The following is a 17,959-nucleotide window of genomic DNA, read 5'->3' on the forward strand; positions in this document are numbered from 1 at the left end:
GAACAAACAGAATTTTGCTGACCCTAGGTAAATAATGTAAATAGTTTTAGTTTAGTGGGTAAATATCATGATCTTACTGTGTAGTTAGAAAACCATAAGGAGAGAGGTTTAGGTCCAAGCTTTCAAATCTGGCTATCAAATGGTAGGCCCTTGGGCCTTAAATAAAATTGGCCAGGTTTTTAATGGTACTGAATACTGGCAGTTTACATAGTTCCAAATGAATGACACACATGGATGACTAAACCCTATGCAAACAGATAGAAGGCAGGATCTAATAAAGGACTTATGGCATTACAATATTTAGATTTTAGGTGTGTAGGCCATGAAGTGGAATCCAGAACTGTATATAAGGTATAGACAGACATAATAATTGTATCAGTATGAAAGGTTACCTGTACAAGTTATGGTACTTAATTAGAAATGGAAAGAAATGACTATTGCATACCTCACTAAATACTCCTTGGCCATTTCCTCCCTTTTGTGCATTTTGTTACATGTGTTTGAGAATGACTTCGAGTTCCAAATCTTAAGGAAAGCATTCATGCAAGTGTATACTACGTCCTCACCTCCAGCTCCTCCCCCTGACACTTCACTTCACTTCCCTTTTACAATCCTACTAAACTGTCCAGAGATGCCCACAGAATACTCTTTGGGATTGTCATCCCTCCTGTTACGGTTTTTTTCTCCAAAATTCTTATTCTAGTCCTGCTTCCTTCTGTCTTGTTTGTCCCTCCCCTTTGTACCTATTGTAATTTAGCCAAACCATTCTGGCTCCGACTCCAGCACTTGGAATTTTTCTTGTCGCTGCTGTGCACATATAACCCTTGTAATGTAAACAGGCAGTCCAGCCATTTGAATCAAAAGGAAAGGATTTTGATTAATTTTAACAAAAGGGAGACATTTTAATTGAATAGTTTGCAATTTAGTGACAGGTTTATCATGTCTTTTGATGCAAAAAATAGTTACAAAATTAGTGTGAAATACTTAGCTTAAACTCAGTTGCAAAAACTGAGAGTAAGCACATTTAAAAATTGATTAGAGCTGCATGAAGCTGTTCCCCAGAGATTTGAACTCTTGTGCATATGCCCTCCAAGCTATGTTACTCATTGCTGTCTTGCCCATTTAGTTTGCAGCTGGCTCACCTTGTTCATTTATGCTGACCTAGTTTATCTGATTACTTTAGCTGGCTATGGTTGGCAGAGAGAGAGAGAGAGAGAGAAAGAGAGAGAGAGAAGTTTCTTCCTACAATAGAAGTTTCTTCCTACAATTCTACCAAGGCAGCTTTCAGCTCAGATTTTGCTTGAACCATCTCTGTTATTTAAGATCTCTTAGGCGGAGACCAGCTCACATGCCAAAATCGACTACAGTTTTGTAAAATGTGTCAACAGGGGATTTTTGTTCTGTTATTCAATATATTCTATCGAGAAAAACTGTTCCTACTGTTAACGAACCTGAATTTGAATTTGGCTCCCAAAGTTAATGTACAAGAGTTAGCCCACTGTACTGTCTTGCTCCTGGCCTTCGAAAAGGAATATATTTTCCACTGTGTGAGAGTTAAGTATATTTTGGGCTAACTGGGAATGTCTACATGAGACACTAAATGTGCAGTATACTAATTCTAATGCACATTGGCATGCCGCGGCAAAAGCTGTGCTATTGCGCTAATGCACAGCAGAATTAGTCTACTGTGCATTAGCATCACAAAAAAGGTGTGTACCAGCGCTACTGCGCAGTAGCACTAGTTACTGCATATTCCCCTAGTACCTGTTATTACAGGTACTAAATGTGCAGTAACTACAGAGCATTAATGCATCTAGACATGCGCACTGTGAATAAATCAACATCTGCTATTTATTTGGTGTCCTGCAAAATTATTATATCTGCAGATGTAAGTCATTTTAGACAAATTTGGATTTAAAAATGCCGGATTGCACATATTTTTTAATAACTGCACATGAAGAGGCCAGTAGATAGCTCCAAAGATTCATGTGAAATTTGATTGTGAAAAATAGGGAAATGTTCTTTTTTTGCAAATGGAAAATCAATCAAAAAAGAAAAAGAATTTTCCAAGAAAAAATTTCCAAGAAATTTTTGGGGAGGGGATGAGAGATTAAATATTTTGTTGATATCTCTTTTAAACTAAATATTTGTAGTTTTTGTATTTAAACTGATGTGTTTATTTTGAAATTGATTTATATTTTTAAAGGTGAAAGTACAATTTAAATAAATTGAAAATTAAACAAAACTAGTTTACTTTGGGTTGACCCAAGTCTAGGTTTTATTTGCCTATTTTTGGTTTGGTGGCTGAATTGGAATACCTATTATTCATACAGTTCTAGTTATGAACACCTGACCTAGACAATTCAATACTGCTCTCTACTGTGTGGTGTGGGTTATAGAATAAATGTTGAGCTTATTATTATATATTGTGTGTCATCCAGTATAAAATAGATCATATTAAGTTTGTATGTGTCCCTTTTCTATCCTTCTCACTACTATTTCAAAACACTTGCACTATTAAAGGGAACATTCCCTGAAAGTTCATTTTTACCTCCCTCCTGTTTTTCATGTTCAAGGGATGGATGTTTTAAGAAAATCGTGCAATTGCTTAGCCAGCCCTGCATAAAAAGCTGAGGAAAATGTTTTTCCTCTAAAAACTTTTTAAAATTTTGATTATGCGGGAATGAAGAAAATGGAATTTTTTTCCCTTGTGTCCCTATGACCATTTTTTTTTGGTCGCTCTTGGTGAACAACAAAAACAACTGAGGAAGAATACAGAACAATTTCACATCTGAGATTGAAGGAGTTGATTACTGTCATTTCGATGATGTGCCTTTTATACGTTTGCAGTGGTTAAGAAAGACTTTATGGTTTGGAGCATGAGCACTTTAGAGTGATTCAAAATTACTGAAGAGCTACAAATTTTGTAAAGTGCTTCAATTTGTTACTGACTCAAGCAGCACTGTAGCATTTCTGTGGGGCTTTTAGTACAGTCATATTCACAGCCTGCAAATGCTCTCGTAATCTTCCCAGGTGTATCTCCTCTATGTGTGTTGGTGTGAACATTCCTGCTCAGAAGACTCTTCTGCTAATACTAACACTTCGATTCAGTGATGCCCACATGACACGCAGGCACATTCTGAGCCAGGGCAGGGGGAAGGAGGTAATCACATCTCTATCATAATAAAAGCAGCACAATGTTAGAGGGTTTAGCCAGAATAAACAATAATTGGTCATTTGCTCTGGAGGAGGAGGGCGCTTTTGAAGTTTCCACAGCTAACTGTTATGTTTTAAAGACTGAGATGTCTGGAGACTATTGTTTTAAAAAAAAGGAAGAGGTGTAATTTTTAAAATAAACTGAACGCTTGAAAGTGCATCTCTCTACTTAGTGCCTATTGTCTTTGCAGCTGCTGAATCAGATGAGGATGAGATCAACTTGCTTCTACATACAGATATTACCACCACTGCATAATAGAAAAGTGGTCAGATATTTTAAATGTTCTTCAGAAATTCTGACCTTCTCCCGCATGCATGTCAACTTAATTTGATATTTGGCTGAAAATTATGGTTTTGATGCATGGCTTTTCATTCCTATTGTTGCCTCCCCTCCTAACTCCTCTTCCCCTGGTTTTTTTTTTTGGTTTTGTTTTTTTTTTTAAGCTGGCATGGGAACAGTTTCTGAAACACTTAGGTTTGTTTGCTACCCGCCCTGGAAAAGAAGTGAAAGGCAAGCCAAAAACAGAAGAACTAGATGAATCTTGATATTGTGTTTTGGGTTTTAAAATAAAGTCACCCCTCAGAATAAGGCAGAGGTGGATCTAGTCTACAGTGTATCAGACCTTACATTGCTTGCAACTATTACCCATAAGCAGAGAAGAGGAAATAATTCCTAAAAAATTTAACCTAAATTTTCTGCAAATGATTTGCAATTTTCTCAGCATTATTCATTCTAGATTATTTGTCAGCTTGTCACCAATTCCATTTACACTGTTGCTTGCTATTTTAAATCTGATCTCTATTGCCTAGTTGTGATTGGGCATAAATCAGCTGATATTCACTGAAATGGAGGAATGTAACTCTTTATAATCAAGGCCTTCATGTGAATGTTTATGGTAAGTGAAATTAAAATTTGCTTGCTTGCATGGCTTTTGATGAGTATGCTCATTTTCATGGATATTTGTGGGAAGCAAACACAAGGGATAAAATTGTAGCTCAACTGAAGTCAATGGGGATTGTCATTGGTTTCAGTAGGGCCAGGATTTCACCCAAGGGAAAAAAAAAAATCATTAACATTTAAACCAATATTCACGTAAATTTTGTATCAGTATTCACCCAGCTCCATGCATAATTATGAGTCCAATGTAGTCATCTCTTCAGAGCACTCTCATTAGGACTGCATTAATAAATGAATACATTCATAGATTTCATAGATTTCATAGACATTAGGGCTGGAAGGGACCTCGGAAGATCATCGAGTCCAGCCCCCTGCCCAAAGGGCAGGAAGTCAGCTGGGGTCATAGGATCCCAGCAAGATAAGCATCCAGTTTCATCTTGAAGGTGTTCAATGAAGGCGCTTGAACCACCTCCGGTGGCAGGCTGTTCCAGACCTTGGGGGCTCGGACAGTAAAGAAATTCTTCCTTATGTCCAGCCTGAAACGATCTTGAAGTAGTTTGTGACAATTCGACCTCGTCATCCCTTGGGGCGCTCTGGTAAACAAACGTTCCCCCAAATACTGGTGGTCACCCCTGATAAACTTGTAGGTGGCCATCAGATCACCCCTGAGCCTGCGCTTTTTCAGGCTAAAGAGCCCCAGGGCTCTCAGCCTGTCATCGTAGGGTCTGCTTTCCTGACCTCTGATCATGTGCGTGGCTCTTCTCTGGACATTATCACAGATATTTTTTTTCTTTACAGTAGACTGTTATATAACTTAAAAATACTGACAATAAAGCATCAGAGGCCTGATTTTCAGAGCTGCTGAGAATCTACAGCTTTCATTAATGGGAATCTCTAACAGTTTGGCTCTTTCATGACTAATTAGGGAGGATGATTTTCAAAGACACATATGGCAGCTAGACAAGCACTGAAAGCCTGGAGCAGGAGTTGGTACCTAAAGCCTGTAGGCCAGATAGGGTCTGTTGCTCCTAAAAGGTTGCTGCTCACCCCTGGTCTAGAGGCATTTGATATCTGGCTGCCATTTGTGTCACAAAAATAACATTTTGATGTATTTAATCTGACATCAAATCTGTAATTATTGGATAATTTAAAGTAGTTTACTGACTACCCCTGAACACTATTTCCATGCTATAAATATTGAGAATCACAGTTCAGCCATATCATCTTTTCCTGATGATAACCAACTCATCTAACAAACATCAAAATGCAATCTTCACAACTGTCCACCAGAAATCTGGAATAACTGATTCTACACCAAATAAAAGGAGAGACACAGACAGTTAGATAAGCTCTTCATGGAACTGCTTCAGTGGAAGCAGTATTTGAACAATGCTAAAATGTGTTCGAGACAATCCTATTCTCCAGGTCCATTGAGCCCTAGACTGCATCTAAAAGGTCTAGAGCTTTGGCAGCTTGCAGGAAATAATAGCAGTAGTTATCTTTATTTTTGATTTCTCACTATTAATTCTTTAACCAATAGGTGTGTATCATATGCTCAGAGAACCTCCTCAAGACATCAAATATACCTTCACATTAACAACGTGTCATAGCACATAGTAACATGGTATAGCCATGACACCACCTTATATTTCAGGAACAGTGAACAGAGCTGCTCAGGGAGAACTGATGCTGTATAGGATGAAGTCTAATATAGGGACTAACATTTCCATGCACACTTCATGCAAATGTATCAAGTTTTTGCTGTGCTACTATAGGCAATCGTGTTGCCAGCAGGGTAAGAGGAGATCCTTGAATTTACACATCTGAAGCAGATACAGAGACTATAGAAGCAGGAGAATTTCCAGGGGAAGAGGTACTGATGCAAATTGAATAGCAGAGAGCGAGAGAAGAGTGGCAGAGGACAGAATGGATGGAGGGACCGGGGGGAAGGACAAGACCTCAGGAGAGAAAGGATAGAGAAAATATGGGATACAAGGGTTAGGAAAGAAAAATCAGAAATGCTGAAGAAAAGAGATGGAACTGTTTCTAAAGTACTACAGCAAGTAACAGACCTGCTTCTTTGCAACAAAGAAATGCAGTTTTAAAAAATGCACATACATATATGGGGGGAGCAGTACAAATTTACAAAAATAAAATTCAACGTATTTGGAGGCAAAGTATAGGCTGATCTGATACATCAAGGAATTTCACCTCTCCTTGTTAAAAAGGTTGCACTTTCCTTCTCTTCTGCCACATTATAAAGTGTATTCTCCTTTCAACTTTAGGCCAGTCCAGACCCAGAACTGCAATTACCCTAACCCCTGATTCTGCTCCTTATCTAGCATATCAGTCCTACAGAAATCTAGCCACACAATCCTCTGTTCATACCTTAAGCTGGTGATTTCCTGTGGATAAGGGTTTGGATCCAAGCCTACCACAACATCTGTGAGCAGGAGATTCTCTTTGAGGGTTCTACTTTATTTTTAATGCCTTGGCCTACAGAAACCTTGTCGGTCTTGCCTTTCCCCATTTAGTCAGAGTGACTCCTCACAGTTGGGTCCGAGATCTGTCTGAACCCTGAATCTCCACAGTCCTTTTTTTTGGCTTGATGGCATTCTCTCTCTTCCATATAGGAAACTTTGTCTCTCCCAGCAGTATTCTGTTCCTCTATTTCCTAGGCATCCAGTTTAGTCCACATCACAATAGATGTCTCTTGCCTCTCATACTATTTCCTAGTTTCTTGCACCAGAGATGCCACTCACTCATTATTGGGCATCTTTGTTATTGTTGGAGAGACCTGTTAGGTTTAGTGTTGCCTCCTCAAGGCTTGTTCTTCATTTTCTTTCTCTTGTAAGGATGCTCAAGTGATTCAGTCAAGTAACTTCCAGTTGTTCAGGCCACTGCCCACTGCATCTGCTGTCTGCCCTTTATCACTATAGCTAAGAAGGGGAAAAGAGAAGCAAACAGGGAAAGTTACCTTTTAATGGTAACCCCCATAACTTTTTGTAACCTTGTCCTTATCTCTAACTTCTCTCTCACTCTGGAGATCTCTTCTTCAGGAAAGAAGTTGGTGAACTGTTGCCTTACAAACAGCTTTTGATTGATAGCTATTTTGTCTCCTAGTGTGTTATCCAATGATACTTATGCACTTGGTGATGCTCAGATGACATATATGTGTCTTCCTGCATGTGGATCAAGCTGTATGTTTCTTAGCTGAGGCAATTTAACACCCCACATCTGGTTACAAGGATTCTCAATTCCAGGCTAGGATATGTACGGAACAGAGCAGCCACCCCAGTCTTAGTTTTGGGCCCAGACACAAGCTCCTGTCAGCTCTCATTGTCACTGCCATTTTCCATTAGCCTGCCAATCATCATGTACAACAGAAACAGGAACATCAGCTGAGGCCAAGTAGAACAAAAGGAGAAAAAAGAAAACTATTTTGATACTATCAAAGAAGAAAAGCAATGAAGGGAAGGAAAAATTTAACCTTCTTTCTAGTTACAGGGTCTGTTAATATCAGTTAAGTAAGATAAAGACAGAGAGGAACAAATGCAATAAAGCAGTATATTTATAGATAAAGGAGTAGGACGTGTTTTTACATGCATTGTTATGGTGACTTGCTTTTATATTAATCACAGCAATGGGTTATTATTATTGTTACTAAAGTGGCAATTGACAGGAAAATAGTTTTTTTTCCTTTGACTCACGTAATAAAAAACAAAAGGATGGATAATAGGCCTGATACACCTTTCACGTCACACCAGCCTAAAGCACAAGGAACCTGTGAAATCCATGGGTGCCCATGTCTCATTTTATATAAATGCCTTGTAACATCTTTGGATGCCATGGATACAAGTAGTGTTTACCAGCACATGGCAACTCTACTCAAGTGGCACCTGGAAGAAGTGGTCACCGTCTCTTTGCTGCCCAGTAGAAAACTTCTTAGCCACCTGTGGCCTATTGTATATTGCCTATACAATAACTCATGGTGGGTGTACCTACATGTATATTTATGCTGGTTTAAATTTACTGCACAGTAAATTACTGCACAGTAAACAGGAATAGGCTGGCCTCTACATGTGCAGGCATTAAGGTGCATTAACAGTGTGTGTGGACTGACTTGAGACTAAAGTTAGTCCCAAGTCAGACCCCACACACAGTGTTGCTGCACAGTAAGGCATCTACACATGTGTTACTGAGCAGTAAATAATGGGACATAAGTTTGATACCTGCATGCAGTGCCTTACCTAGATTCCTGGCAGCCCCGACAAAGTTTCAGTATTGGGCCCCACTTCGCCAGGGAGAATGATTTTTTTGTTGCAAAAGTCATTATCACATCTGTGGTACTGATGTCTTTAAATAGTTCGTTTTCAATTGATAACATTGCCAGTCCCATATATTCACAATATTAAAATGTTTTTGCAATTTTTTTTTTTTTTTCATTTTTGGGCCCCCTTTCTGTCTGGGCCCTGGGCAGCCGCCCGGTTTGCCCATGGCTGTGTCTGGGTCTGCCTGCATGATGCAGGTATCAAATTTACTCTCAAGTCAGAATAAGTTGTCAAATTTATTATGCAGTATGGGCATGCACATATAGATGTACACCTGTACTGTGCAGTAATTTCTGTGCAGTAAATGAGCACCTGTAGATGCCCACCGACTTGGAAAATATGTATTTAGCAGAATCCTCAGATGAAATACTGTAAGCTGGTTATACAGCTAAGTGTCATTCCTTTCTAGGTAATATTTTGGGGCAATTAAGAAAAATAAAGAGCAAACATAGGGAATGGTATATTATGGGGGTGGGGGGAACAGAAACAAAGAAGGAATATATTAAATAATAAAAATTCCCTAATATACTCAACTGATATTGATCAGCCTGCCATAGTAAATACCCCCAGTGATAGCTGTCTGGCAATAATTACTTCTGCAACCTTTCCTTTAGAGGCCTCCTATTGTTTTTCTAACTGTAATTATTTCTCCCAAAATCCTTACATACAAAGGAAGAATTATATTCAGTTTACAAATGAGTAAACTCTGGTACGTGGAAATAAAAACACAAATTTCAAATTTCCTCTCATTTAGGTGCTGTATCCATAGAGACCTCACTTTTAGAGGAATTATGCACTGGCAATTGCAGCTAAAATTCTTGACTGCTAGAGGTGAAAAATTATGCCCCCCCAAAAAAGGCCTCCAAAAATTCAGATAAAAGTGTGGAAATCCAGCCCTATGTAATGTTTTAATGGTTATTTAAAAAGGGGTTTTAAGATGATGTCAGCCAATAGTATGTACTAAAAATTCAAATTCCTAGAATCATAGCCTTAACAGGCTGTAACTCTTTGTCCTATTTATCAACAAGGCAGCATTCTCAGTTTATGATATGTCTCTTTTATTCAGCTAATCATTTAGTCTTACATCCTTAAATTATAGGCTCTTGTTCAGCAAGCTGCTTGAACACATGGATAATGTTAAGCACGTGGGTCCCATTGAAGTCAATCAGATCTCTGGGATGCTTAAAGTTAAGCACTTGATTAATTATTTTGCTGAATCAGGGCCTTAATCAGAATCCAAAGAACTGGAAAATATCGGGGCAGCAAATTGATCAAAAGGTTTTTTTGATCAGTGAAATAATTAGATCATGTTATCGACCTTTATGTACTACAGAGCAGTGGACTTCGTTATTTAACCAAATGGAAATTTGTTGCAGGTTTTCTCAGAGGAGAAAGTTTTGGGGGTGGCTTTTTTTTGCATGTTTGTTGATTTTCCTTTTACATTTCCAAGTCTCTTACATTGTATGTGTTCGTTGAAAAAAATGCCCATAAAAATATTCTAAGATAGGAAAAGACGCCTTTGAATTGCTGGTCTAATTTTGGACTGAGATAACTAGACAACCGTGTTTGTGCAAAAGTAAATAAATCTTCCAGTCCCTTTGGCTGTAAACATACTTCACTGCTGGCTGCCAGGCTGACATTTGCAACAAGCTTAGTGTTGTGTCAGTCTTCACAAAAGTTCATATTTATTAGTTGACTGTTGGCATATTTGCTGTCAGCTAATAAGTGGCAAGCTTTTTTAAAGCTGTGTCAGGAATATAAGTGAGAGCTGCAGCTTGAAGACTGTCAGTTTTGCAACTACTTTATGAGGCACAGGTATACAACAAATCCAGCCCATGAACAGCCATACCAAAAGTAAGTTATGTATACAAAAGGGCTTTCAAGAATGGAGAGTGATAGGATATTCTAATAAGAGGAATCCCACAGAAAATATCTTCTCCCTAACTTAAGTTGTGATGGGATGAGTGGAGAGATGGGAAACTAAAGAATATATTTGTTTTCCTATGTAAACAAAAATGATTCCTCAGAGCCTGGGAGCATGGCAGCACCAAATGGCAATGAGATGTGATGCTGTGTATTTGAAAAGTGTCTACTTTGTTCCTCATATTGACGATGTAAAGCATTTGAGCTTGAATGGCAGGGGGAAGGGGATAGAGATCTCTTAAGAAATCCATGTCAGAATCTCATTCACACCCAGGGCAAGACTCTTTGTTCTTATGAAGTATTTTCATAGTCCTAGAACTGAAACAATTCTCCAGCGGAGCTAATTTAGCAGTATTTTGAAATGCTCCAAAGTTCGCTGGAGGCAGGGGACTTAGACCAGCTTTTTCATCAAGTTGTTGGTAGAAATTTAACAAATGATTCCCAAGAGTTCTTGCAGCACCTCATGAATACATCTCCCAGGTAAGGTATAAGGTGATAAAATGCAAAATGATGTTGCCACTTGCAAATGTACCTCCATCCCACTAATACTTTCTGTAATTAAATGCTTCAGCATCAGGCATCTTTCAGTACCTAGATCGCGATGGGAGTGCCCTTTTACTTCAGATAAAACAAATACTAGTAGAAAGACGGAAGAGATCTTACCAGCTCTTTGGTGATTCTGTAATGAGATGATTGTTAACAGCTTTCTGATTTACCCAACTGAATGAAGACAACCTCAAACAAGTAATAATGTTTCTGTGGTGTCCTGGCCCACACAGCAAAGGCAAAATGAAGCTGGTCAAGTCCTTGATACAGCTTCTGATATGACATGTAAGCATTCTTTGAATAACCACCTGTTGATCCTCAGATGGATTCTGAGGACCAAGAAAGGTTCACAGAGGCAGTCCCACCAAAGTTAAATACAGCATAAGAATATCTAAATTTTTAATATCAAATTAAATAACATAAGACAAAAAAGAAAAGACTAAACAGTACAGATAAAGCAAGAAAATTATTAAAATTTATAAAATTTACATTTATCTAAAGCAGGGATGGGCAAAATTCAGCCTGCGGGCCAGATGTGGCCCGCCAAACCATTCTATCCAGCCCATGGGGCCCCTAAAAAATTTAGAAAATTAATATTAATCTGCTCTGGGCTGCCTGGCATGCAGCCCTCAATGGCTTGCCAAAATTCAGTAAGCAGCCCTATGCCCACTCCTGATCTAAAGGCATAACAATCTTATTGAAAGCAATTTAATCTTAACATGTCTAAATCCTAACATCTGAAAAAGCCTCTAACAGGTGGCCAGCCCATTAGGGAAATCCCTTTATTACCTAACCTAGGTTTCAAAAATTGTGTTGCTAAAGAGCACTAATACAGGTACACTTGTAAGTGAGAAATTCAACAAGAGCCATAGTTCAAGACTAAAGAGCAAAAATTGCAAGGTGAACCTGTTTTTTATACTTTATTGCATGGCTAAAATAGTAATAAGGCTTTCTAAATAAGGTAAAAAAAATAGAAAACATTCCTAATAGGTCCTATTCTAATTCATATTAATGTGCCTATTTTTATTCCCTCTATAAGCTTTATCTTATCTAAAATTAGCTTTATCATCAAACCACTCAATGTACTCAAGGTGACTTTGCAACATTTACTGTGTTTTTTCAAGCCATCTTAAGTTTTCTAAAATGGTTCATGCCTTGTGACATTCTCTTGCCTAAGCATTTCCTTTGCCTGATCTCTCAGTCAAACTATAGACAAATACAAGCAACTCTATACTATCCTATCCTTAAACAGCTTAAGGCCTACTATAATCCACACACCAGCAGTTAAGGATGCTTCCTTTTTCTCATTCTCCCTATCTCTGCTCTATGAAGTGACAGTGCCAAAAACTGTACATTTATATTAATTGTAACATGTATATAGTTTAAGCATGATCTTATGTTCAGGGCGAGTCCCAAACTTTAAAGATCGCCTGTAGCATTCCACCACCACTTCCCAGATCAAATGCTTAAGTAACTTGTTTGTCTTGTGCGTATGGAGTGATAGGAAGAGCTAGCCCATTCCATGTCATTTTTCCCCTGGAAACAAAGAAAGAAGAAAAACAAGTATTGAACTGTTGAAAAACATGCTTTGTATTTCCTGAGCCCAACGAAGCTTTGCTTAGCACAGACCATAATTCACCTTTTTGCTTCCTTAGTGATAGGGTCATCTAAGGAGAAAGATGGCTTTTTGTGGGATTTAGAGGCATCTGGGTAGGCAAGGGAAGCCAGAGTACCCTGGCCATACCTCCTTTTGCTTCAATGTACACTGATACCACCCCCTTGCCAACATATGGTGGTGGCTCTACGAGCTTTTACCACTAAGGGATCAACTCTGCAAGAGAAATTCCCAGCTGTGATACTGTCAGTTGCTCAGTAATACCTAAGGAGTTGGACAGTAAGCCAAAAAAGTGGGCCTTCAATAGTTGTGTGGAAGTTCATTTTTGCTGCATCTATATGGTCCTTCTCAGGCCCAGATACTTTAAAAGAAGGAATAATCACATCTTCCTCTACAGAAATTGCAGCACTTCTAGGGTGGGGCACAACAGTTTTTGTAGCAGTAGATGGCAACAGTACACAATGCTTTAGTACAGAAGAGCAATCAATTTGAAAAATGAAGGGGAATCTTAAGTAGGAAGAATGTATTTGAATTTAGTTTTAGCACATGTAAAAATTACCATGGGATTTATAATAATCACAGGCCGAATGACTTCAGCTTGTTGTTTCATCTGCATGGTGGTGCCCTTAAGAGCACACTCTCTACTACACTGTGCAGCAGTACTGTTCAAGAGTGTCACCTATTAAATCTGCACACTATTTCCTGCAGCTCTCTATTTTGTCCTTGGAGGGCTTCTTTCCAGATGTTGATCAAACCTGACTCCACTCAGTTTATGCAAACAGATCATTTAACAATCGATTAACTGCAGTTATTGCTTGCTCGATTTTAGGTGGGGAGGGGGCAAGAAAACAAAACAAAACAAAACAAAACAAAATCCTCCCTAGTTTGTCATGCCAACTCTAAGATATCAGAGGAGGAAAAGAGGCTGCTTATTTTTCAAGGGAAATATTTGTCCAGTGTTAAAGTAAAAATGATGTTATCTGAATTGGGAAGGAAATGAAAACAAACTTATCTTTGTTGTGACCAGATGACACCTAAAAGTGTGGCTCCCATAAAATGACAAACCTGTAAGAAAGGGAAGGAAGGTAGAGGAGAAATATCAATAGCTGTAGGTAGCTACTAGGAGAGAATGAAAACCACAAGGACACTCTCAGAGCCTGTGCCTTTGACAGTCCTTGATCACATAGCTAGTGAAATGAAGCCTCTGTTCTCAAGAGAAAATTACAAAATAATGAAAGGTATTAATGCACTCAACCAAAACAGCCATGCATGCCTTTACTGAAACTTTGAAGCCATTACCAGTTGCACGTGATTCTGACATGGCAGACCTTTCCCATGAACTTCCATGAGGCTGTACATTTACTGGAACAAAAAACATGGAGAAGCCAGCACAGCTTCCCTTTAGTTCACACAGTGCTTGGAATCCTACAAAGAAAGCTTTTCTGTGAACTGTTTCATCTGTGCGAGATGAAGTGACCATACCTGTTAGAAGTGTTGTAGGTGAATAGAGCATTTCCCATCCTGCCTTGTTAAATCTTTCTTGATGAACACAATGAATGACAGCACACTCAAAAAGCCTATGTGATCTCAGTGGTGAATAAGAACTAATAAAAATCCTTAGTTTTCAATTTCTTTTGTATTAACAATTAAAACTTTTCCAAAAACAAGAACACAAAGCTAGGATTTAAAAACACTCAATATTTTATTCTTGTTGTTAGCTTGTGACTATTGCAACAATTCTGCCCATTTTTGGAGTTCTGTGTTTACTAATTACTGTTTTCTGAAAGCCAGACTAGCAAGTCCTTTTTTGTTTGTTTGTGTAGATATTAGTTTCAATAATAATGCTAATGATTTCTCAGGCAACAGTCTAACTTTGCAGGGATATTTACAGTCCTCTATCACTCATGCTGTGCAGCATGTGACTGTGGCAAAATACTGGCACTGTTGTTACCTTCCTTAAAATACAAAAAAATAATCTGTTTTATCAATCTAATTACAGTGTATTACAAAACTTAACAGAATTGGTCCATGAATGCTATTTGAATGCAATTGAATTTTTTACAGCTGTTGACATCTGTACACTCTCTGTTCCAAAGTACTGCCTAGTCTGTTAAAGTGATTGAATGTAAAAAAAATATGAAAAAGTCTTCTGAAAAGTATTACATAATTATAGTATTTGCTATAACATTCAGTGGGATAGTTTGGGGGAGGGGGGAATGGAGCAGATCAACTTTATGGGTTGATTTATTTTTATTAACCAGAAAATGAGGAAAAGTTATAACTTTTGGATTCCTTCTGGTTTTTGTTTTGTTTTTTTAATATAATTGATAATTAAAATGTTTGGGGAAAATCGTGCAGAGTTGTATGTGACATTTACACCAGAAAGGTGATTCTAATTGTTTCCTGTTTACCAGCCTTCCTTTTGGTAGTAAGGATTTTTGTTTTAACAGAAACAAAGTAAATATCCGATGTGTTCTGGGTTACACAGGTTTCTGGGTTGCTAAACTGCAAGGATTATGAAAAACAAATAATCAAGGCAAACCTGATTTCATTAGGGGATTGAAGATCACACAACAAAGTGCAGTTCCACCCTGCGTATCACAGTCATAACTGCTCAATTATTCAGGCACCGTGGCTTGACTTTTCAGACTGCCAACTCTTTTAATCCGGTTGCGTAAGTGGGTCTCTTCCAGAGCGCACCAGGGGAATCATTTTGTACTCCGGTTATACATGTTACCCTGCTTCTTTGCCCCATGCCTTCTCGGGCAAGTCGTTGGAGTTCGAATTGATTGAAAAATAAGATCAAGTAGACAAGTAAAAAAATCTCTCTGTTTAAAAAGAAATCCCCAATGTTTGTGTAGCAAATTTGCCATCCGATCGCTGGAAATTCGTAAAGGCTTTTTGCAAACCGTGTGTTGCTAGAGCACGGTGGATATTTCAGAGGGAAAACAAGTCTCTGTTAGTACCTGCCCTCTTTTGGAAGAGCCCAACACAATTTAAAAAGCCAACTAGCAGACCTGTTCACAGCCCCTCGCTTGAGAGAGAATGAATCAGAAGGAAGAAATGATTCCTAGGAAGCAGCCAAGCCCCTTGCTTTATCCGCCACTGCAGGTTGCCCAGTGTGGAAACTGACCACGTCTCCCTGTCGCCCGGCACGGAGCACACCCTGCGCCCGGGCTGCGGTCAGGTGTGATCAGCCAGGCTTGATCACAGGTGCAGAAAGCTTTCCTGCCCCAGCAGCCCCGTCCCTGAGCAGAGAAGCACTGTCCTCTCCAAACTTCCCCTCCAGCGCCGGGGTCGCTCAGAACCTGTGCAGGCGATGCGCTGGGAGAGGCAGCAGCCCCTCCGAGAGCCTAGCAAAGTGTCCTAGAGAAGTAAAAGGACTTTTCACTCCTGCTGCTCTCATTGCTCCTGACAACCGTAGGAGCTGGAGGTTCAGTGGGGCAGGATCGGGCCCAGATGGCTCCGCAGCTATCCCATTGCAGCGTTGGGAGTTTCCTCCTGGGCGGAGAGCAAGGCAGATGCGGGTTTTTAAAGTATCCCCTTCATTACAAAACTTTACAAAAATGGTCAATGAATGCTATTTAGAATGCAATGGAATTTTTTTACAGCTTTACTAGTTGACTGAGTGCAAGGAGAAGTTGCAACCGAGTGGCCATGTGCTGATGGCACACTGAGCTGCCCGGCATATGGCGCTTGTGTTGGCTCCTGCTAGGCATGTTTCTGTTGCTGTTTCTGAGAACTGCAGACTCGCTTCCTCGCTGCTCTGGTTAAAAATACCCCTTTGAGTTTTGCTTGGGAAACATGTCAGTGCTTTTATGCTTTTGATTTGTTTTTTAAAAGGCAGCCGGGGCTCTTGGAAGAGGAGTGGGGATCCTGGCAAAGCAGCCCTCCTGCGGTTAGAGCCACACTAGGCTTTTTTTTTTCCTGCATCCATCCCCCCTCCCCCGTCCAGCCGTACCTGGTGCTATGCTGATCAGGTCCTAGTCTAGACTGGCACTGGGGCAAGAACCCCGCCACCCCGAGCCAGCCACAGCCGGAGGTGGGAGCATCTCAATCCTCTTGCCACTACTAGGTGGGCTTTGACACTGCAGCCCCACGAAAACTTCCCAGTGCCCCTCAACTAGTGCTGGGAGTTTGCGGTGTCAGGGCACCCTCCTCCGCCTTGTTTCACACCCTGGATCCCTGCCACTGCTTTGCTAGAATCGCTTAGCTCAGGAGTGGAGTCGAGGTGATGGAAGTCTCCAAGAAGCCCTGGGGGCAAGTGAAATGCGCGGGGGGGTGGGGTGCCTGTGTACCCCTATCCCCAATCCAGTTTCTGCAGATGACTCCCCATTCCAACCCTGAATTAGCTCGTCAGGGCTACAGGATCCCAGTTTGAAAGACACCCTCCCTCCCCCTCCCCCCCCATTGGCTACAACACACTACAGGAGACAGCGGACGCATGATAAGTAGCTTTCATTCTTTTGCAGGGTTTCAGAAACTGGATGAAAAGCTTTGAATCTGAGCAGTGAGAAAGTACCGCAGAAGTCGCCAAGTGCCCTCACTCTCCCAGGATGCCTCTTGCTACTGCTTAGGCAAGCAGGGATTTTTTAAATTTTGGCGGGGCTCAATCCATGGCCACCTTCACTGAGGATCCCTGCCCTTTACAAAATACATTTAGTTAAGTGGAAGGTGAATTTAAAAGAAAAAGACCTGAGCTTGTAATCAGGTTCTTTGGTTGTACCCCTAACCCCTCAAGAAGATTTTACTGACCCCCCCTTTCCTCGCCCACTTCCAGCAGCCCAACAAACCCATACAGAGAAGCCATCACACTCTCGGGCTCTTTGTATGTGCCACTCACATAGAAACTACTACGATTCTTCCCTGGCACATGGCACCTGCGATGCCAGTTATGTTTAAACTAGAGGTAGAGGTGTGGCATCCCTGTGTGCTGGGCATAGCTATTTGGGATGACTCCACTCTTGTGGATACCTTTTTTTCCCCCCTAAAAAATCGAGACACATTTGAGAAAAAAATTCTAGGGTGTGTTGGTGCGAAATTAAAACAATGGAAGAGGGCTCCTCAGACTGTGGGCATGTTGCATGGAGTCATGCTTCCCTCTCTCTCGGCTATTTGCCCCCTCATCCTCCCTGGCATTTTCTACTTATTTCCTGGCTACGACAGGAGGGAATTTCTCAGCCCTGAACACATTTAAAAGCTTTCCTACTGAGGAGCCAGATCGGCGTGTGGACAAACATGACAACTCTTGAAAAATAATATAAATTAGAGAACTGGATTCCGACGAGAAATGAAGGGCATAATTTAGAAATCGGATTTTTTTTTTTTTGGTTGAAGAATTCTGATGTATTTTGTGCACTTTTCTGCTGGAAAGTGTTTTAGTAACAATCAGAGCATAATTACTTTATAAGTAGTTTGTCATCACTTCTG

General features: G+C 40.0%; 1 protein-coding gene across 2 annotated transcripts in view; it reads left to right on the forward strand.

Moving 5' to 3' along the window:
- The window catches only part of TMEM161B (transmembrane protein 161B), a 107,612-nt gene extending 90,549 nt beyond the window's left edge, over positions 1-17,063 (forward strand). The window contains exon 12 of one of the 2 annotated variants that reach the window (XM_025204481.1): positions 17,002-17,063. In XM_025204481.1, the coding sequence (XP_025060266.1) occupies positions 17,002-17,043 (42 nt within the window). In that variant the 3' untranslated portion in view covers positions 17,044-17,063. Of the gene's footprint in view, positions 1-3,033; positions 3,179-17,001 lie in introns of those variants that run through there. The other variant, XM_025204480.1, reaches the window with a different exon arrangement.
- Positions 17,064-17,959: the final 896 nt, after the last annotated feature.

The sequence above is a fragment of the Alligator sinensis genome, unplaced genomic scaffold (genome assembly GCF_000455745.1).
Source record: "Alligator sinensis unplaced genomic scaffold, ASM45574v1 scaffold218_1, whole genome shotgun sequence".
Classification (NCBI taxonomy): domain Eukaryota; kingdom Metazoa; phylum Chordata; order Crocodylia; family Alligatoridae; genus Alligator; species Alligator sinensis.